The sequence below is a fragment of the Lolium perenne genome, chromosome 3, assembly GCF_019359855.2.
Source record: "Lolium perenne isolate Kyuss_39 chromosome 3, Kyuss_2.0, whole genome shotgun sequence".
Lineage (NCBI taxonomy): Eukaryota > Viridiplantae > Streptophyta > Magnoliopsida > Poales > Poaceae > Lolium > Lolium perenne.
The window spans coordinates 255,604,571-255,627,333 of record NC_067246.2 but is presented as its reverse complement, the minus strand read 5'-3'; the positions used below and the strand labels follow the sequence as shown (position 1 = coordinate 255,627,333).

The following is a 22,763-nucleotide window of genomic DNA, read 5'->3' as shown; positions in this document are numbered from 1 at the left end:
CAATGCTTGGGGGACTAAAAAGATCATGCTCATCAAAGCGAGCTTCCCCAAGCTTAGAATTTTCCATAGCATTAACAACAATAGTGTTCAAAGCATTCATATTAATAACATTCCCATTAGCATGCATATAAAGTTCCATAGGTTTTTTAATTCTCTCTTCAAACACATCATGTCCTAATTCAAGATAAAGTTCATAAAGATCTCTCATATTTTTGGTGTTTTTCATTATGCCTGACAAGTGTAAACAAGAAACAAAAATATGCAATTGCAGGATCTAAAGGAAATAGCTTCGAGTACTTACAACGGTGGAAAATAGCTTAGTTGCCGAGATCCGGAGTGTGAGTACCTTTTACCTTTCCTCCCCGGCAACGGCGCCAGAAAAGTGCTTGATGTCTACGGGTGCTTCTATTCTTGTAGACAGTGTTGGGCCTCCAAGAGCAGAGGTTTGTAGAACAGCAGCAAGTTTCCCTTAAGTGGATCACCCGAGGTTTATCAAACTCAGGGAGGAAGAGGTCAAAGATATCCCTCTCATGCAACCCTGCAACCACAAAGCAAGAAGTCTCTTGTGTCCCCAACACACCTAATAGGTGCACTAGTTCGGCGAAGAGATAGTGAAATACAGGTGGTATGAATAAGTATGAGCAGTAGTAACGGCGCCAGAAAAGTGCTTTGCTGTCCAGGACTGGCGTGTGGTTGATGGTGGTAATATTGCGGACAGTACAGATGCAGTAGAACAGTAAACAAGCGATGATTTCAGTATTTGGAAACAAGGCCTAGGGATTATACTTTCACTAGTGGACACTCTCAACATTGATCACATAACAGAATAAATAGATAAATGCTATACTCTACACTCTCTTGTTGGATGATGAACACCACTAATTGTGTAGGATTACACGAACCCTCAATGCCGGAGTTAACAAGCTCCACAATATTCGATATTCATATTTAAATAACCTTAGAGTGCATGATAGATCAACACAACTATACCAAGTACTAACATAGCATGCACACTGTTACCATCACACTATGAAAGGAGGAATAGATCACATCAATACCATCATAGTAATAGTTAACTTCATAATCTACAAGAGATCACAATCATAGCATATACCAAGTACTTCATGATGCACACACTGTCAACATTACATCATGGAGGAGGAATAGACTACTTTAATAACATCACTAGAGTAGCACATAGATGAATAGTGATACAAAACTCATATGAATCTCAATCATGTAAGGCAGCTCATGAGATCATTGTATTGAAGTACATAGGAGAGAGATTAACCACATAGCTACCGGTATAGCCCCTTAGCCTCGATGGAGAACTACTCTGTCCTCATGGGAGACAGCAGCGTTGATGAAGATGGTGGTGATGTCGATGGAGAAGCCTTCCGGGGGCACTTCCCCGTCCCGGCGGCATGCCGGAACAGAGACTCATGTCCCCCAGATCTTGGCTTCGCGATGGCGGCGGCTCTGGATGGTTTCTCGTACCGTGGCTTTTTCCGTATCGAAGACTTAGGTCAGGGGCTTCTTATAGGCGAAGAGGCGGCGTCAGAAGGGGTCTGGGGCCACCAGACACTAGGGCGGCGCGCCCCCCCTGGGCCGCGCCGCCACCATGTGTGGGCCCCCTGTGGCCCCTCTCTGGCGGCTCTCGGGAGTTCTGGAAGCTTCATGCAATCCTAAGACTCTGGGCGTTGATTTCGTCCAATTCCGAGAATATTTCCTTACTAGGATTTCTGAAACCAAAAACAGCAGAAAACAGGAACTGGCACTTCGGCATCTCGTCAATAGCTTAGTTCCGGAAAATGCATAAATATGACATAAAGTATGCATAAAACATGTAGATATCATCAATAATGTGGCATGGAACATAAGAAATTATCGATACGTCGGAGACATATCACACCTCTCAAAATAAATATTTTCAACACTCCTATTGCTTTCAAAATAAAAAGCTCTAGCACATGGGTAATCCCTGCTTCCCTCTGCGAAGCGCCTTTATTTTACTTTCATGTTGAGTCTTCATCTTCTATTTTACGCACCAATTAAGAGAGCATAGTTGTCATTCCTAGTGCAATGTGCATAGTCCCAAAATTATTATTGATTGATTCATGATTGTGCTATTGCTTGCTCTTAAATTATTTGTATCTAGTCACCCTCTGAATTTTGAAGGTGTCCTTGCATTTATGTTTTGCTATTCCATAAGAACATGTTGAGTACTACTTTATTATGTTTACTCTATGCTTATAAACACACAGTTGTTTTCAATGCACTATTATTCATGATCCTTTGTTTGAGTTACTCTTCATGTTATAGCATAGTTGCTAAGTTCTATTGCATTATATCTATCATGCCTATGTTAGAGTACTTAGATCCCAGCTCACAATGCTTTACATGCTTGATCAAGATTGTGTTGGCTCCATACCACCTCAAAAATTATTTTGTTATAACTTACCTAATCGAGGACGAGCAGGAGTTAAGCTTGAGGATGCTGATACGTCTCAAACGTATCTATATTTTTTGATGCTTCATGCTTGTTTTACACCAATTCATATATGTTTTGTTTAAACTTCGTTGCGCTTTTACAAGATTTCCGGCACTAACCTATTAACAAGATGCCATAGTGTCAGTTCCCCGTTTTCTGCTGTTTTTGTATTTCTGAAAAGTTGTACATGAAATATTCTCGGGATTGGACGAAACAAAAGTCGAAGTCAATATTAACCCGAAACGAAGACGAAGTCCAGACGGTGTCAACGAGACGCAGCAGGTCGGCCAGACCTACCCTAGGCGTGTCCTAGACCTGGCCCGTGCCTAGGGGTGGTATGGGCCCACCAGGCGCCCAACCGACCTCAATCATCCGCCTATTTATACATCTTCTCGGTAAAACCCTGTATACCCGAGCCTCCGTCCACGAAATGTTCCATCGCGTCCGCCATCGCAGAATCCATCTCAAGGTGTTCTGAAGCTCTTCCCTGCACCCTGCCTGAGGGGGAAATCAACGCCGGATGCATCTACATCGCCATGCCCGCCTCCAAAGTGATGTGTGAGTAGTTCATCCCTGGACTATGGGTCCATAGCAGTAGCTAGATTGTTGTCTTCTCCACCTTTTGCTTCATGTATCGATCTTGTGAGCTTCCCTACATGATCAAGATCATCTTTATGTAATCCTCTATGTTTGGTTTGCTGGGATCCGATGAATGTTGAGTACTATGTTGAGATTGATTATATATTCATGTCATATGTTATTTGTGATCTTGCATGCTCTCCGTTGCTAGTAGAAACTCTGGCCAAGTGGACACTTGTGACTCTGAGAGTGGGTATTTTTGTTCGATAGTACGTTCATGCGTCTAGTTTTCCTGGGAGAGTGACTTTATTACTTCTATAGATGTGTTGTTGCTACTAGGGAGAAAACAACAATGTTTTATCCAAGGGTAATTATATTGTTTACTTTACACACATTGCTTAATGCGATAGTCTGTTGCTTGCAACTTTATACTGGAAGGGGTGCGGACGCTAACCTGAAGGTGGATTATTAGTCATAGACGCAGTTGGATTATGGTCTATGTAGTATGTTGTAATGCCCAATACAAAATATCATAATAATCATCTTGTCATGTATGGTCGATATTATGTCAATTGCCCAGCTGTAATTTGTTCATCCAAGATGCCATTTCTTTATGGAGAGACACATCTAGTGAACTGTGGACCCCGGTCCTATTTCCTTTACTGATAAATTCAATTGCAATCCTGTTCTGTTTACTTTCTGCAAACATCTCCTTACATTTGATACATCTAATCCTTTGTGTTCAGCAAACCATTGACAACCTCACTATAAATTGGGGCAAAGTACTTTGGTTGTGTTGTGTGCGGGTTCCTCGTTGTTGCTGACGTCGGTAGTGCACCCTACCACTAGTCAGCCAGCAACACCTTTAGAAGTCACGCCTTTCTCCTACTGGTCGATAAAACCTTGGTTTCATACTGAGGGAAAACTTTCTACTGTGGTCATCACACCTTCCTCTTGGGGTTCCCCAACAATGTGTCTACATACGACGTGTACACGCCATCAATAAGTGAGGTGGATGGTGATGAACATGCGATGAACACATCGGATGAAATCGATGATAAGTGGATGATAACTTGTATGACACCGACGAAGCCTCTCTATTGATTCATGTCGTCACTGCAACAACTCTAAACCCTGCATGATATTCGCAACTCCACATACTCGCGCACGTAGCCGCCGACCACGAAGCGGTAAATTGCAATCTCCCAATTCCGAGTGGAACGATAGATCACACAAACTTTCACTAGCAAAACACCAGATCGATGCGAATTGGTGTATATAATTCAATAGAGTTGCGTAGCAATCAACTATGAACTAGGGTTTATCTTAAACGTGGTTTAAACCTAATTTGGGGGCGTCCTGGGCACTTATATAGGGGTTCAGGACGACCAGGAGTCGAAAATAGGTGATACAAACCGACCCAGTTCGGGATTCAGTCGAGGTTGTTTCAGACTCGGCCGATATATGGTCCAGCGGGACCGGGCCAGGCGCCGGGCGGGAAAGCAGGGACCGAGCCAGGTACCGGGTGGCCACCGGCGGGCGCGCCATCAGTCCTGGATCGGCCCGGCCGTGCACTAGTCTACGGTTCGGTCAAGACCCAGCCATCCGGTGCAGGGGCCGGGGGCGCCGGGCGTGGCGCCGAGCCATCCAGACGTGGCGTCGGTATTGACGTCTCCTTCTCCCTCCTTCGCGCATGCCTCCCTCTCATCTCGCGCATCCATGGGATGTCTTCACATCCAACACCATGTACAACTGCTCCTCTCCTCCTCGTGCGATGCTTGCTCCATCTTCATACATCGTCATACATAAGTGAAAAGATTTAGGCAGTATAAAGTTCTCATCGATCAAAGTATCATTTAAGAGCGAATTCACCTGTTGTTTTAGTAGCTTCGCACGAGCCCTTGTAATGGGTCCAATCCTAACTTCATTGGACTTGAGCTTCACATCAACATCGTCTTCATCTTGCAATGACGGAGGTAGTAGTTCGTTAGGGATGTCCTCATCATCTCCTCCCCTTCAAAAGGCGTCGACCTCAACGCTCCAAGGTCTTCTCCGTCATATGGTGTCAAATCAGCAACAATGAAAGAATTACTCACACCAAACTCATCAATTGGAAGATCTATAGCATATGCATTGTCATTGATCTTGGCAAGCACTTTGTAAGGACCAGCACCACGAGGAAGCAACTTGGACTTTCGTAGCTTGGGGAACCTGTCCTTGCGAAAATGAACCTAGACCATATCACCAGGCTTGAAGAACATCTCCTTGCGCTTCTTGTTAACTCTTGCATCATTGTTCTTGCCTTTCTTCTCAATCAACTCTTTAATCTTCTCATGTATTTTCCGTACAAAATCTGCCTTCTTTGATGCCTCCATATTGACTCTCTCATGTATGGGTAGAGGCAAAAAGTTAAGTGGAGTAATGGGTTTGAAACCATATGCCACCTCAAACGGACACAACTGTGTAGTAGAATGTACCGCCCTGTTATAAGCAAACTCCACATGCGGCAAACAATCTTCCCACACTCGCAAGTTCTTCTTGATCATGGATCTCAACAGTTATGACAATTTTATATTCACCACCTCAGTTTGACCATCAGTTTGGGGATGACAAGTAGTGCTGAAAAGTAGCTTCATCCCTAGCTTTCCCCAAAGTGTCTTCCAGAAGTAGCTCATAAACTTGACATCATGATCATAAACAATAGTCTTCGGGACTCCATATAGACGTACAATCTCCCTGTCCACATCCCGCCTCATCTTTGGCCAATAGAAGTGATCAGCCAGCATGAGTAGCGTCTTCTCACGTCCAAAGTGACCCATCAAACCTCCAGCATGTGATTCCTGCAATAAGAGCAAACGCATAGACGATTCTGGAACACATAGTTTGTTAGCTCTAAACAAAAACCCATCATGTATGTGATATTTTTCCCATGCTTTACCAATAGCACACAAGCGATATGGTTCAACAAAATCATGATCAGTAGCATACAAATCACATAGAATCTCCAATTCAGGAATTTTAACATCAAGTTGAGTTAATAACATATTTTACCTAGATAGAGCATCAGCAACAATATTATATTTTTCCTTCTTATGCTTAATAATGTATGGAAAAGACTCAATGAACTCAACCCACTTAGCAAGACGCCTATGCAAATTAGATTGAGCTCTCAGATATTTTAAAGCTTCATGATCAGAATGTATGCTATATTCTTTGGGCCACAAATAATGTTGCCGAACCTCAAGAACTCTAATTAAAGCATATAATTCTTTATCATATATAGGATAGTTCAACTTAGCACCAGAAAGTTTCCCAGAAAAATATGCAATTGGGCGACCCTCTTGCATCAACACACCACCAATTTCAATACCACTAGCATCATATTCAATCTCAAATTGCTTATTGAAATCAGGAAGTGCAAGCAATGGTGCAGAAGTTAACAAACGTTTCAGTTCATCAAAAGCATGATCTTGGGCTGCGCCTCACTCAAATGCAACACCATTTTTAGTCAATTCATTCAAAGGTGCAGCAATAGTACTAAAATTGGGCACAAAACATCTATAAAACCCAGCAAGACCATGAAAACTTCTTACTTGACTCACATTCATGGGAGTAGGACAATTTTGAATTGCTCCAATTTTAGATGAATCTACCTCTACTCCATGTTTAGAGACAACATAACCCAGAAATATGACCTTATCTTTGCAAAATGTGCACTTCTCAAGATTACCATAAAGTTGATTATCATGCAACACTTGCAAAACATGTCGAATATGCATAGTATGACCAGATTCATTGCGGCTGTAAATTAATATGTCATCAAAGTACACAAGCACAAACTTGCCAATAAAATCACGCAAAACATGGTTCATCAATCTCATGAAAGTACTAGGTGCATTAGTTAAACCAAAAGGCATCACTAACCACTCATATAAACCAAATTTTGTTTTAAAGGCTATTTTCCATTCACCCCATGTTTCATCCTAATTTGATGATAACCACTACGTAAATCAATCAAAGAGAAAACACTAGCACCACTCAATTCATCTAGCATATCCTCTAAACGGGAAATAAGATGAAGATATCGAATAGTAATGTTGTTTATCGCTCTATAATCAACACACATACGCCATGTACCATCTTTCTTACAAACTAAAATAATAGGAACATCACAAGAACTTAGCCTTATGCGAATATAACCTTTGGCGAGTAGCGCTTGCACTTGTTTTAGTATTTCCCTCATCTCTTCAGGGTTCGTCCTGTATGGCGCCCTATTGGGCAGTGAGGCGTCGGGGATCAAAACAATTTGATGCTCAATACCACGCAATGGTGGCAATCCTGCGGGTACCTCCTCCAGAAACATGTCGCTGAATTCTTGCAAAACATGAGAAACACCTAGAGAAATAGGGGTCATGTTGTTAGAAACTAAAACCTCGCCCTTGGACATGAGCACACGAGGCATGGTTGTAGGATCCTCACTAAATTCTCTCATATCCTCTTTGGTGGCTAATAAGACTAAGGAATTCACTCTCTCACTTTTCGTTATAGCACTCACGGCATTACAATTGTCTCGCCTAGCTATGGATGCATCCTCCAAGTTTACTTTAGTTTTCTGATGAGATTCATTGGTAATTTGATGTGGTGACATAGGCCGCATGGTGATTTTCTTGCCCTTGAATTCCAAGTGATATGTATTGGCGCGGCCATTGTGTTGCACATAATGGTCATAGAGCCATGGTCGACCCAATAGTAGATGACACACCGTCATAGGAACCACATCAAAATCAATGGAATCTTTGTATGGCCCTATCTCAAAATTAACATGCACCATGTGGTTTACCTTCATCTCACCATTGTCGCTTAACCACTGAATATAGTATATGGATGTGGGTGCGGTAAATACTTCAGTTTAATAATGACCTTACAACCTTTATCGGGACCAACTAGTGCCTTTGTTTGGGACAAATTGCAGCGTTGAGTAGATGCACTCGGCTGCACATTAAGAGCAAGCTGTGACACAACAACAGTGCGAGCTTCAGACGGAAAAGCATCTACACCATCACTGTCATAATCATCATCTTCTGGAGCATCTGGATCAACATCATCTCAAGTCTCATACTCATTGTCCTCATTAATAATCATGACCTTGCGGCTAGGACAATCTCTCTTGAAGTGACCCTTGCCACCACATGTATGCCAAGCCATATCGCGGTTGCGTGCCGTAGATATGTTAGAACTAGTTCCACTTACTACAGGTGCGGGATTCTTTGTGTTGGACACATTGGAGATCGGCCCTCTAGAAGAAGTAGAAAAATTTGTGGGGCGCGAAGATGGCATCGGCGCCGTAGAGGGTGGCGCCCAAGGTGTATAGCGCCCAGCACTCGTAGCATGGCCTTTGATTTGCGCCTCTTCAGCCAATTGTGATTCAGCTTCTCTTGCATGATGTAGTAGCTCATTCAGAGTATCATAGCGGTGATGACGAACAATACCCTTGATGGTATATTTCAGATGATGGAGAAAACGCTGCATTGTCATCTCAAGGGACTCACGGACACGGGCAGGCTGCATAAGCATCTCATATCCATGTAATAGTCATCAACCGTCATAACACCTTGTCTCAAGAGGGTCAACTTATCATATATTGATTGAAAATAATTGGTGGGAACAAAACGAGCTCACATAACCTCCTTCATTGTGCACCATGTAATAATTGGCAGCTCTCCATCTTCTTCGTGGGCACGAGTAATTCCATCCCACCAACGCAATGCATAGCCATCAAATTATGAGGAAGCAAGCTTGATCTTCCTATCTTCAGTATAATCATGTAGGCACCACAACTTATCAATTTTGAGCTCCCATATGAGATATTCTTCAACATCAGGACCACCTTGAAATCTGGGTATTGAGAATTTTGGCTTATCCAACCCATCATCTTGCGGTTGTCGAGGAACACGGCGGACTCCGATGGAGAAAACACCACGACCACGGACACCATGTCCAATACCATGATACGTCTCAAACGTATCTACAATTTTTGATGCTCCATGCTTGTTTTACACCAATTCATATATGTTTTGTTTACACTTCGTTGCACTTTTACATGATTTCTGGCACTAACCTATTAACAAGATGCCACAGTATCAGTTCCTTGTTTTCTGCTGTTTTTGTATTTCAGAAAAGTTGTATAGGAGATATTCTCCGAATTTGGCGAAACAAAATCCGAAGTCAATATTTTACCGAATCGAAGACGAAGTCCAGAGGGGGGTCGAAGAGGCGTAGCAGGTCGGCCAGACCTACCCTAGGCACGGCCTAGACATAGCCCGTGCCTAGGGGTGGTCCGGGCCCACTAGGCGCCCCAGCGACCAAAATCCTCCGCCTATTTATACTTCTTCTCGGGAAAACCCTGGATACACCGAGCCTCCATCCATGAAAAGTTCTGTCGCGGCCGCCATCGCAGAACCCTTCTCGGGGGTTTTGAAGCTCTTCCCGGCACCCTGCCGGACGGGGAAATCATCGCCGGAGGCATCTACATCGCCATGCTCGCCTCCGAAATGATGCGTGAGTAGTTCATCCCTAGACTATGGGTCCATTGCAGTAACTAGATGGTTGTTTTCTCCACCTTGTGCTTCATGTATCGATCTTGTGAGCTGCCCTACATGATCAAGATCATGGTTATGTAATCCTATATGTTTGGTTTGCTGGGATCCGATGAATATTAAATACTATGTTGAGATTGATTATATATTCATGTCATATGTTATTTGTGATCGTGCATGCTCTCTGTTGCTAGTAGAAACTCTGGCCAAGTGGACACTTCTGACTCCAAAAGGGGTATTTATGCTCGATAGTAGGTTCATGCCTCTAGTTTTCTGGGAGAGTGACTTTATAAATTCTAAGATTGTAGATGTGTTGTTGCTACTAGGGAGAAAACAAAATTATTTTATCTGAGGGTAATTCTATTGTTTACTTTACACACATTGCTTAATGCGATATTCTGTTGCTTGCAACTTAATACTGAAAGGGGTTCGGATGATAACCTAAATGTGGATTATTAGTCATAGACGCAGTTGGATTACGGTCTATATATTATGTTGCAATGCCCAACACCAAATCTCATAGTAATCATCTTGTCATGTCTGGTCTATAGTATGTCAATTACCCAGCTGCAATTTGTTCACCCAACATGCAATTTCTTTATGGGGAGACACCTCAAGTGAACTGTGGACCCTGGTCCTATTTCCTTTACCGATAAATTCAACTGCAAACCTGTTCTGTTTACTTTCTACAAACATCTCATTCTATTCGATACGTATAATCCTTTGTGTTCAGCAAACCGATGAGATTGACAACCTCACTGTAAGTTGGGGCAAAGTACTTTGATTGTGTTGTGTGCAGGTTCCACGTTGTTGCTGACGCCGGTAGTGCGCCATTCCACTAGTCAGCCAACAACACCTTCAGAAGTCACGCATTTCTCCTACTAGTCGATTAAATCTTGATTTCGTACTAAGGGAAAACTTGCTCCTGTGCTCATCACACCTTCCTTTTCGGGTTCCCCAACAGCGTGTCTGCGTACGACGAGCACACGCTATCAAGCTGTTTTCTGGCGCCGTTGCCGGGGAGAAAGAGGATTTCTGCAAGGGGAGTCTCTCATCTCCTATCTCTTTACTTTGTTATAGTTATCTTAGTTTACTTTATTTTGCTTTGTTTGCTTTCATTATATCAAAAATACAAAAAAATTAGTTTATTTTTATAGTTGTCTTTATATCAAAAACACAAAAAAATTAGTTTCTATTGTAGCTGTTATTTCAGTTGCTTAGTTTATTTCATGCTCACTTTCCCTGTTGATGTTTCTTGTTTTTATTTTCACTGGTTAGGCTTAATGGAAAACAACAACAAAATTAGAGAGCTCTATAGTATTTATCTTGAGTTAGGACATGAAGTGTTTGAAGAGAAAATTAAAAAACCTATGGAACTTTATTTGCATGTTAATAGCAATGTTATTAGTACGAACTTTTTGAACACCATTATTGCTAATACTATGAAAAAGTCTAAGCTTGGGGAAGCTAGATTTCTGGAAAATGATCTTTTTACTTCCCCCGCTTTAGAGGAGAAAATTTGCTATGATGATTATAATGATAAATATGATATTTTCAGCACGTACTATTGAGGAGAAAATTAATTATGATTATAATATGTCTCCTATATCTGATGATTATGGTGATGATAATAATAACGATAGCTATTTTGTTGAATTTGCTCCCACTACAATTAATAAGAATGACTATGCTTATGTGGAGGGTAATAATTATTTTATTCATGTGGCTCATGATAAGAATGTTTTATGTGATAGTTATATTATTGAGTTTATTCATGATTCTACTGAAAACTATTATGAGAGAGGAGGATATGATTGTAGAAGTTTTAATGGTACTAAAACACCTCTCTATATGCTGAAAGTTTTTAAGTTACTCTTGTTTTGTCTTCTTATGCTTGTGAATTTGTTCTTTGAGAATTTATTTGTGTACAAGATTCATATTCATAGGAAGTTGGTTAGACTTAAATGTGTTTTGAGTTTGCTTCTTGATGCTTCTTCGCTTGATAATACTTAATGCTCGCATTTTTTCTGCGTCTAGCTGAAAGGCGTTAAAGAAAAGCACTCTCGGGAGATAACCCATGTTTATTTACTGCAATTTTTCTTTTGTTGAGTCTTGGAAGTTATTACCTCTGTAATAATCTCTTATTATCATTTTTATTTCATTTTTGTGCCAAGAATAGCCTTTAATAGGAAGAAAGTAAGGTTTGGGGAAGTTGCTATCCTGAAAACAGATTATGTGCTATTACCATAAAAATTCGTAAAAATAGCTAGAGCGGAATTGTTAGTTGTAACTTTTTATGAATATGCCTCAGGTTATTATCTAACTTTCGTTAGTTGACCATGTTTCGAGATAAGCAACAGATGATTTTCAAAAGTTGGATACGAGTAAAATATTTCATGACTATAGTGATGCAAAAGGAAGCTTGTCTAGACTGTGGCATCGACTTTGACAAATCATGTTGGATGTTATTCTTGTCATATGCTTAGTATTTATTGTTTTCCTATTTTTCGTAATCGATTAGTTAACATGGTGGCTAACCGTACTATGAAAGATAGAAAAAATCATTTGCTTATCAAATTCTCTATCGAGCCGTGAAAAAGATTCAACAAAAGACAGAAACAAATCCACTATTGGTCTTACGTCAAGCAATACGTAGAGTAACTCGGTAATCTTTCCCGTCTTCTGAGAGAGAGTCACTTGCTGTATAGCATGACTTGTTTCAAATGGTTGAGAGTGCATAATGTGTTATTGAAAGAATCATGTGTTGTTTCTAAAAAGCATGATATTGTGGTATTTTTCTTTGATGCTTTGTTGGGTTCACTTGGCGCGTGCTTACACCATATTATGACTATAACTAGTCAACTAAAGCCTCTATGATCATTTATTTTTGACTTGTAATCTCACTTTATGCTTTGATTGATAATGTTTTGTCGCTATGCATGATTATGGCCATTATTTCTCTCTTAGTTGGTCGCTTCCAGTACTGAGTATGAGCTCTACTCGTGCATCCAACCACCAAAAACCAAAGTTGCCAATTGTGTCCATCATATCTACCTATATGTGGTATTTCACCGCCACTCTAAAGTAAATTGCTTGTGTGCTACCTTTAAAGCTTCAAAAATTATCACCTGTTTTGTGTAATTGATAGCTCATGGGAAAGTAGTCTAAAAAAATATTGTGGTAAATATTATGTCCTATGCATTTTTAGTTCTTATAAGTTGCTTGTTGTGTGACAACCATGTTGTCATGGGGAACACCATCAATATGCTTTTGTTGAATATCATGTGAATTACTATGCATGCTCATCTTGTTTGAAGTAAGGGAGATTTACCATGAGTTGCAAAGTGTCGGGGGGAAGACCCCGGATAGGGCAATGGACGCGGAGCAGCCGGCTGGCCACTGGCCGGCTCGCGGCAAGGCCGGCTGAGGAGCAGCCGGCTGTCGCCGTGGCCGGCTGGTCCGGAAGCCGGTTGGCTCTAGGTCCTAGTCGGCCTGGCTGCGGCCACCAATGCTGTAGCTGGGCCGGCTTCTACAAGCCATATCCGACTGGGGTTTGTACCTCAGACCGACTCGAGGCTGGCGAGTCTTGCACTGGAAGGAACCGGGTTGGTGATCCGGGTTCCTAAAGTCCACGCTGACTCCATCTTCCGTAAAGCGCGGGGCACTGTGGAACAATAGTGCCGCGCGATGGACAGGCCGTCAGGGCTTACGACGATCCGTACTGGCTACAGTGGCTGACGGCGACAGGGACACCTCCTCCATACCGCTGACCGTGGCAGCCGGATGGGACAGGCCACGATGCCTCAACCACTCCTGACGTCACCGCCTCGGGAAGGAGCGGAAGCCGAAGCCGGCCCAGCCGGCCGATAAACTATAGGGTCTTATATGTAAAGTGCCGGTGCCTATATAAGCCGCACTACCCCCTCTCGTGCAGGGGATCGATCATTTATTGCTTTCACCTACCTACAGAGCTGCCCTGTGAGAGAGACCATCGTCTTCCTTAGCCTCTCAGGGCCAGCCGGACACAGCTCTAGGAGCACCACTGTACTGTGTGATCATCATATACACTCATAGCAGGAGTAGAGGTTTTACCTCCACCGGAGGGCCTCGAACCTGGGTACGTCGCCGTGTCGCTCGTGCCCATACCCGCTTCCGGATACCGCCGTGAGATCCCTCAGGAACCACTTCGATTAGCCACCCTATGGCATATGCCGTGACGATACCACGACATTTGGCGCCCACCGTGGGGCCTTCAGCATCCTCGGCCGGTGTCTTCATCCGGACGGGCCTCACCATCACCACCGGCGAGCGAGTCGCTTCAGGCTTGATCTGGAGATTCGGCTCCCTCAACTGCGTCAGCGACAACGCTGGCTGCTTCGCTGACCGGCCCTTCCCAGCCGGTGGCCGCGTCATCTCCTTCGGCGGCTTCGACGTTTACGCCGCCACCGTCGCACCGCCGCGCGCTACCCGCGGCGGGTGCTGCGCTGCGCTAGCCCTCCTCCGCGAGCCGGCAGCAGCGCTCCCGCCAGCCCGCCGTCGTGCAAGTCATGATGGCTGGCGAGGAGCTCCCCGAGAAGAACCCGCGCACCCGCGGCCCCGGCTTGGAGCGCAACATCGACCCCAACGCCTCCGGCTCGGGCCCGAAAGCGCCACCACCACCGTCCCGGCTGGATGCAGTCCGGCAAAACCGAGCACCCCGCTCACGCTCGGCGGAGATCCCACCGCCGTCGAGGCGGACTTGGAGGCGCACCGCCAGATCCTCCTCAAGCAAACCGAAGAACTGGCTGCTGCTGGCGCCAGGATGGAGATCACCCAGCGCGAGTACAACCGCGCCCACGGCCTCACTCCAGGCGGCGACGAGCCAAGCCGAGCTGGCCACATCCGCCGCAGGGGCCGCGACCTTGGCGCTGAGATCGCCCGCGACGGCGCTCCTTCGCCGGCTCCGTCCGCGGAGCTACCCGTCTACAACACCCCCGACAAGAACATGCGCGCGGCAGAAGCCGCCGCAGAAGAGCTGAACCGCCTTGAAGGCGAAGAGTTACGCCGTCAGACCAGGCGGGTGACTGAGCTGCTTAACGCAGCCAACAGGCAGATCGCCGACCCCAGGTATGTCAATGCCCCCAGAGCTTCTCACGCTCGTGGAGCTGCAGGCAACGACAGGGAAGGCGCCAGGGACACGGCCGAGTCCGCCTCCCCAGGACCAAGCCGGCGCCATGACTCCCGGGCCACGCACAGCTCGGGCCGGCCAAGCCACCAGCCGAGCGGCAGCGGCCGCAGCCGGCCCCCTCCAAGCCGGAACCAGGAGCAAGACTCCGGACCCCGCCGTCATCACCGGCCGGCTCCAGAAACAAGCGGCGCGCGCCAGCCGGCACACTCCCGGCTGGGTCCGCGCATCGAGCCCGCCGACGCCCGAGATCGCCTCGACCGGCTGGTCGAATCCCGCATTGCGGAGGAAGAAGCTCCAGCCGGCCCAAAGTGCTTCGGGCCCCGCATCGCCAACGAGCCCACGCTCGAAGGCTTCACGCTCCCCCGCGACACCCCCAAGTACGACGGCACCGCCAAGCCGGAGGACCGCTGCAGGACTACTCCACCGCAGTCGGCATCGCCAAAGGCAACAAGCGCTGGGCCGTGCGCTACTCCCCCCTGATGCTGGTCGGCTCCGCCCGCACATGGCTCAACAACCTGCCAGCCGGCAGCATAAACGGCTGGCTCGACTTGAGCGGCCTTCATCAGCAACTTCACCGGCACCTATCGCCGGCCGGGTCGCCCCAGCAGCTCGAGATGTGCAAGCAGGGCCCCCGACGAGACGGATCGCGCGTACACCGACGCGTTGGTGCGAGATGCGCAACTCCTGCGAGGGCGTGCACGAGATCCAGGCCATCAGCTTCTTCATGGGAGGCTGTCGGCCCAACACCATGCTGTGGCACAAGTTGCGCCGCAGTGACCCCAAGTCGATGGCCGCCTTGATGGCCATCGCCGACAAGTACGCGCTGGCAGAGGAAGCCGGCAAGGCGCCGGCTGATATTTCACCGGCTCCAGCAAGGCGGGACAACAACAGGCCGGCTGAGCACAAGCCGGCCGAGGGCGGTTCGCATGGCAGCCGGCGGGACAACTACCGCGGCAAGCGTCACAGCGACCAGCCGGACCGCCGGTACGGCTCCGCCCACGTAGCCGCCGTGGCAGACAACGCGGCAGCGGCAGCCGCCGCCAGAAGCAAGACCGGCAGTGGAAGCCGAAGTACACCTTTGAGCAAATGCTCGACTCGCCGTGCAAGTACCACAGCGGCAAGAACCCCTCCAACCACACCACCCGCGACTGCCACTTCATGAAGCGGCTGACAAGCGGTGAACCTCTACCGCCTCCCCCCCCGCCCCCACCAGCCGGCGGGCCGGTGGCCAGCCCGCCGGCGCGAACGCCAACCTCGAGCACCACGAGGCTAACCAAGTGCACCATGGCGGCCGATATCTGGCCGAAGACGCCACCTACATCATCTTCACCTCCGAGCCCGAGGACAGGACGAGCCAAGAGCGCCGTTCCCTCGAGGTCAACGCGGTCATACCGCCGGTCCCCCGTACCTAAACCTGGTCGAGCAGGCCATCACTTTCGATCGCCGTGACACACCGGCTGTCCTGCCGGCCGGGCAGCTACGCCATGGTCCTCGACCCCACCATCGGCACAACCCGGCGCAGCGTGCGTTTTCGCGCGTCCTCATCGACGGCGGCAGCAAGCATCAACATCCTCTACCGCGACACCGCCCGCCGCTGGGCATCCAGGAGGCCGAGTTGCGCCCCACCCCCACCGTCTTCCACGGCATCGTGCCAGGCCATTGCTGCCAGCCGATCGGCCGGATCACGCTGGAGGTGATGTTCGGGCAGCCGGATCACTTCCGCACCGAAAGAATCGAGTTCGAGGTGGTGGACCTCGTGAGTCCCTACCACGCGCTCCTGGGCAGGCCGGCCCTGACCAAGTTCATGGCGGTGCCCCACTATGGGTACCTGAAGATGAAGCTGCCTGGCCCCAAGGGGGTCATCACCGTAGCCGGCGACTATCGCCGCTCCATGGACTGCGCCACGCAGAGCTCCAAGATGGCCCAGACGCTGGTCATCGCCACCGAGAAGCAGCTCATCCACGACGCCGTTGCCCTCGCCAAAGCCGCGCAGACAGACATGCCGGCTGCAGGCAACCCGGCTGGGACGACTCACTTCCAGCCGGCCGACCACACCAAGAAGATCCTGCTGGACCCGGCGCAGCCGGGCAAGTTCGTCACCATCGGTGCCGGCTTGAACAAGAAATAGGAAAGCGAGCTCACCAGCTTCCTCCGTGAGAATCGGGACATCTTCGCATGGACTCCAAGAGACATGCCGGGTGTGCCGAGGGAGTTGGCTGAGCACCACCTCCACGTCCGGCCTGAAGCCAAGCCGGTGAAGCAGCCTCTCAGGCGCTTCGCCGAAGAACGAAGGAAGGCCATCGGTGAAGAAATCGCCCGGCTCCTAGCTGCCGGCTTCATCATGGAAGTGCTGCACCCGGACTGGCTGGCGAACCCGGTCCTGGTGTTGAAGAAGAACGGCTCCTGGCGCATGTGTATCGACTACACCAGCCTGAACAAGGCGTGCCCAAAGGATCCCTTTCCCCTGCCGCGCATAGATCAAGTTATAGACTCGACTGCCGGCTGTGAACTGTTGTCTTTCCTAGATGCCTATTCAGGCTACCACCAGATTCCTTTGAATCCGGCTGATCAAATAAAGACTTCGTTCATTACCCCGTACGGGCTTATCACTACACGACTATGCCATTCGGCTTGAAAAATGCAGGCGCCACCTACCAAAGGTGCATGCAAAAGTGTTTGCAGGATCAAATCGGCAGAAATGTTCACGCATATGTGGATGATGTCGTTGTAAAAACCAAGGAGATGCCTACCCTCCTTGACGACCTGAGAGAAACCTTCACCAATCTGAGAAGATTCCGGATGAAGCTCAACCCGGCCAAGTGCACATTCGGCGTACCGTCTGGCCAGCTCCTCGGCTACCTCGTCTCTCAGCGAGGGATTGAAGCCAACCCGGACAAGATCAGTGCCCTGGAGAAGATGGAACTGCCGCAGTGCCTCAAGGACGTCCAGAAGTTTGCTGGCTGCCTGGCCTCCTTGAGTCGCTTCGTCAGCCGGCTGGGAGAGAAGGCACTGCCCCTGTACCAACTAATGAAGAAGGCGGACAAGTTCGTCTGGTCACCGCAGGCGGATGAAGCCTTCCGTGACTTAAAGCGCGCGCTCTCAACCGCGCCAATCCTTGCAACGCCGGCTTCAATGGAGCCGATGCTGTTGTACATCGCAGCCACCAACCGAGTGGTTAGCGTTGTCCTGGTGGTGGAGCGCAAAGAAGCCGAAAACAGAGAGAAGCTGGTCCAGCGCCCAGTCTATTACCTCAGCGAAGTGCTCTCCCAGTCGAAGCAAAACTACCCCCACTACTGAGAAGGTCACCTACGGCGTCTACATGGCGGCCAAGAAGCTCAAGCATTACTTTCAAGAACATCCCATCAGGGTGGTTGCCACAGCGCCTTTGGCGGAAATCATCGGCAGCAAGGATGCCAACGGCCGGGTTGCCAAGTGGGCCCTGGAGCTAGCCGCCCACACTATCCTCTACGAGCCACGCACAGCCATCAAGTCGCAGATCCTCGCGGACTTCTTCGTCGACTGGGCTGAGATGCAGTACCTGCCGCCTGTGCCGGATTCCACACATTGGAAGATGCACTTCGACGGCTCGAAGATGCGCAACGGCTTGGGAGCCGGCATCGTCATCACCTCTCCCAAGGGAGACCGGCTGGACTACGTCCTGCAGATCCACTTCGCCGCATCCAACAATGTGGCGGAATATGAAGCGCTCATTCATGGGCTGAAGCTGGCCAAGGAGATTGGCGTGCGTCGCATACTTTGCTTCGGCGACTCCGACTTGGTCATACAGCAAGCATCTGGCGACTGGGACGCGAAGGACGCCAATATGGCCTCGTACCGCTTCCATGTCCAGCAGCTATCCGGCTTCTTCGACGGCTGCGAATTCCACGACGTGCCACGAGCAAACAACGAGGCGGCTGATGCCTTATCCAAGATTGGCTCAACCCGGCAAGCCATCCCGCCGGGTGTCGCCTTGGCGGTTCTCAAGAAGCCGTCCATCATACCGTCACCGGACTCGGATTCAATATTCGTGCCGGCTGACCCGGGGGCTGCTCAGTCCAACCCGGGGGCTTCATCGCCCAAGTCGGGGGCTAACAAGCCAAACCCGCCGGCTAGCATGCCGAACCCGGGGACTTCTCAGTCCAACCCGGGGGCTTCATCGCCAAACTCGGGGGCTAGCAAGCCGAACCCGCCGGCTAGCAAGCCGGACCCGGCGACCATGCAGTCGAATCCGGAAGCTCCCACGCAGGAGGCCCTGTTGGTCAGCATATTCGAGATAAGATGCGTACCTTCATGGGCACAAGAATTCCTCTCCTACCTCACCGACGGTGTGCTGCCTGATGATAGAGTCCAGGCCAGGCAGATTGAGAGAAGGGCCAAGGCCTACACCATCATCAACCACCAGCTGTACAAACGCAGCGTAAGTGGGGTGTTCCAGCGGTGCGTCGAGCCGGCTGAAGGGATTGAACTCCTACGGGAAATCCATCAAGGAGAGTGCGGACATCACGCCTCATCCAGAGCCATAGTGGCCAAAGCCTTCCGGCACGGCTTTTACTGGCCGACTGCGCTCAGAGACGCAGAAGATTTGGTGAAGAAGTGCAACGGCTGTCAGCGCTTCGCAAAGCAAAGACACCAGCCGGCTTCCGCCTTGAAAACCATCCCCATCACATGGCCATTTGCCGTATGGGGCTTGGATATGGTGGGCCCATTCAGAACAGCGCGAGGCGGCATGACACATCTCTTGGTGATGATTGATAAATTCACCAAGTGGATCGAAGCCAAGCCAATCAAGAAACTGGACGGGTCCACAGCCGTCACATTCCTCAAGGAAATCATTGTGAGATTCGGCTACCCCCACACCATCATCACCGACAACGGCACCAACTTCTCCCAAGGCATCTTCTCTCGCTATTGCGGGGAAATGGGAATCCGGATGGCCCTATCTTCTGTGGCACACCCAGAGTCCAACGGACAAGTGGAAAAGGCTAACGGCTTAGTCCTAGCCGGCATCCGGCCCCGGCTGGTGGAGCCGCTCGAGCGAGCAGCCGGCTGCTGGATTGAAGAATTGCCCGGTGTCTTTGTGGAGCCTGCGCACAACGACAAATCGCTCAGATCGGCTTCACACCATTTTTCCTCGTATACGGGGCCGAAGCCGTCTGCCGACCGATATCGAGCACGACGCGCCAAGGATCAAGCTCTACACAGAAGCCGAAGCCAAAGAAGCTCGCGAAGATGGAGTCGACCTGGTCGAAGAGGCCCGGCTGCTGGCTGAGTCTAGATCTACCATCTACCAGCAAAGCCTCCGACGCTATCACAGCCGGAAGGTCCAGCCCTTAGCATTCCGAGAAGGAGACCTAGTGCTCCGGCTGATCCAGCGGACAGCCGGACAGCATAAACTGTCATCCCCATGGGAGGGTCCCTTCATCGTGAGCAAGGCAGTAGGCAATGATTCCTACTATCTCATAGATGCCCAAGAGGCTAAGAAAAACAAGCCGGACAAGGCTGACGAGGAGACTAAACGTCCCTGGAATGTCAGGTTACTCCGCCCATTTTACGCATGAGAGCAGGAATGTATGTATCCCTTGTATCCCCTTTGTGAGTTATGAAAAAGCTTGCGCCAAGAGCGCCGTTTCCGACAAGTTTTTCGCATACTTTACCTTGTTTCGCCAATTGGCTTGAACCCTCTCACGCGGTCGGCTCAGTAACGTGATCCGGTTTCCGACAGCCGGCTTCCGACCAGCTATAGACCGCAACCCGGCTGTCCGGCTGGCGGGAGTAAGGCCTAGGGAGCCGGCACGCGAAAAACGACTAAGGGAAAGAGTAAAAGCGAGTTGACTTGCAACTTTTCCTATAAGTGCCGGATTGCCAAATTCAGCTCGTTCGACTGAAATACTATCGGCCTCACCCAGCGGCCCGCTCTTGATCCGGCGACGGACCGCAAGTCGGACGTACGACCGGCAAGGGCACAGCCAAAGAGTGGGGCGGATGGGAAAAAGCGAACGAGTCGAAAGAAAGCAACTCGGCACATAATTGGTTAACAAACACATTAAAGTGTGGCATAATTAAAAGGCGATAATATTGTCTTACATCTGCACCCGGCATCCCGGGGATTTAATAAATTGTCTTGCAAAAGAACAACTGAAAAGCAGGAAATCTAAGCCGGAGGGGCATCAGTGGAGCTGGCGGCCGGGTCGTCCTCAGGCACACCTTCCGCCTCCTCATCATCCAGGTATTCTCCATCGGATGGAGGAGGGTTCGGGTCCGCGACGAAGAGCGTCTTGTCGACGAAGTCGGCGATGGTGCTGGCTCGGGCAAGGCGGGCGGCCTTGAAGTCGGCTGGGAGCTTGTCCTCCACGCCGGCTCGCCGGAACTCAAGCTGCCCCAGGTCCACCTCGTTGTACCAGGAGAGGACGAAGGACAGCGCCATATCGGCACCGGCGCGCGTGGCCGACTCTTTCCAGTCGAGGAAGCGGTCCGGCGCCTGCTCCATCGAGGAGATGAGGCCGGAGATGTCTTGCGGCGCCGCCTCCCCAGGCCACAGCATGGGCACCAGCTCTTCGGCCGCCTTCCGCAGCTCCCAGCCGAGCTTGGTGACGGGCTCGATGCGGGCAGCCATGGACGCCAGATGGTCCTCCATGGAGAAGTACTCCGAGCTGCCCTCGCCGGTTTCCCGCCTCCTGGAATCGCGCGCGACGCCAACGGCTGCCAAAGCCGCCTCCTGCGTCTCCGGGAAGGCCGCTGCAAGAAGAAGAAGCAAGTCAGAAACCATCAAAGCCGAAATAAGCTGAAAAATGCAAATTTTCGAAGTCCTAAACCAAAAGGAAAAGCCTGGCGGCAGCCGGCAAGAACCGACTGCCGCCAGCCCGAAGATGAGGGTAGCGAAGAAATAAGAAGTTTCTACTGCCGGCTACCAACGAAAGTCGGCAGTCGACAGCCGAAAGCCGGCAAAGGAAAGGAACATAAAGATGCACTCACCCGCCAAGCCGCGATCAAGCGCGCTGAAATCGTCGGTCCAACGCTTGGCGGTAGCCGTCAGCTCCGTGGACTTGGCAGTGACCTCCTCCTGCAGCGCAAGCCGCTGCTTCTCCACCTCCGACAGCCGCCGGCTCAGATCATCCACCTTCTCCTTCTCCGCCGTCCTGAGGGAGTTGAGCTCGGTGATGTGGTTCTTCTCCAGCAGGCGCAGCCGTGTCAGCTCCTGCTCAGCCAGCTTGAGCTTGCCGGCGGCGGATCGGCCCGCCTCCTCGCTCTCGGCGCACTGCGCGCGAGCGGCTCGGAGATCCGACTCCAGCTGCGGGACTTTGGCGGCTTCAGCTGCGGGGAGGCCGGAAAGAAATATCAGCCAACCAAGATTAAAAAGAAAATAAGACATCAAGTCGAAAGAAGCGTAGAGCTCACCCTTGACGACCTCCAGCTCACGAGCCAGGGCGGCCCGCTCGATCTTGGCCCGGTGGTAGCTGGTCACCACCTGGTTGTACAAGAGGGTGCGCCGCTCCTCAACCGTCTGAAAGAATCAGTTGTTTAGACGAAACCTGAGCCGGCTTCAGGCAGCCGACCCACGTCTCGGAGGGCTACCAGGACAAGAAAATCGCAGAAGAAAAGAAAACACACCTTCTCAGCATCCTCCAGCGTCGCCAGCTGGGCAAGGGTCTCGGCGGCCTTGGTCTTGAGACTGGCCCGATAGCCGGAGAAAAGCATCTTCATGGGCGCCGTGCCAGGCTGCCCCTCCCGGCTGAGTACCTCGCAGGAGTTCGCCTGATGCCATGCCCTCTCCATGGTTCCTGCCGAGCCGAAGCTGGAGTCGGAGGCGGACGGCACAGCCACCAGCCGGGCACCCTTGGCCACATGAAGGCCCTCAGACGGGCCCGCTGCGCCCTCCGTCCTCACCAGCGCGCGCGAGTCTGCGCCCTCCGTGCGCGCCGGCTCGTCCCTC

The 22,763-nt window shown here is 49.8% G+C and overlaps 1 protein-coding gene across 1 annotated transcript; it reads right to left on the bottom strand.

Annotated features, from left to right (window-relative positions):
• Positions 1-225: 225 nt before the first annotated feature.
• On the bottom strand, positions 226-22,202 carry LOC139838144 (uncharacterized). Its single transcript, XM_071827506.1, has 3 exons — positions 21,806-22,202; positions 21,099-21,568; positions 226-231 (listed from the first exon to the last, which is right to left on the bottom strand). Exons 1-3 carry the CDS (start codon positions 22,200-22,202, stop codon positions 226-228), a joined length of 873 nt encoding a protein of 290 aa, XP_071683607.1.
• Positions 22,203-22,763: the final 561 nt, after the last annotated feature.

Excerpts from the sequence above, each read along its gene's own strand:
- LOC139838144 (XM_071827506.1), bottom strand. The coding sequence starts at position 22,202 with ATGTCTTATTTTCTTTTTAATCTTGGTTGGCTGATATTTCTTTCCGGC. Across the intron at positions 21,569-21,805 it reads GCTTGATCGCGGCTTGGCGG|CGGCCTTCCCGGAGACGCAG; the intron begins GTGAGTGCATCT and ends TTCTTCTTGCAG.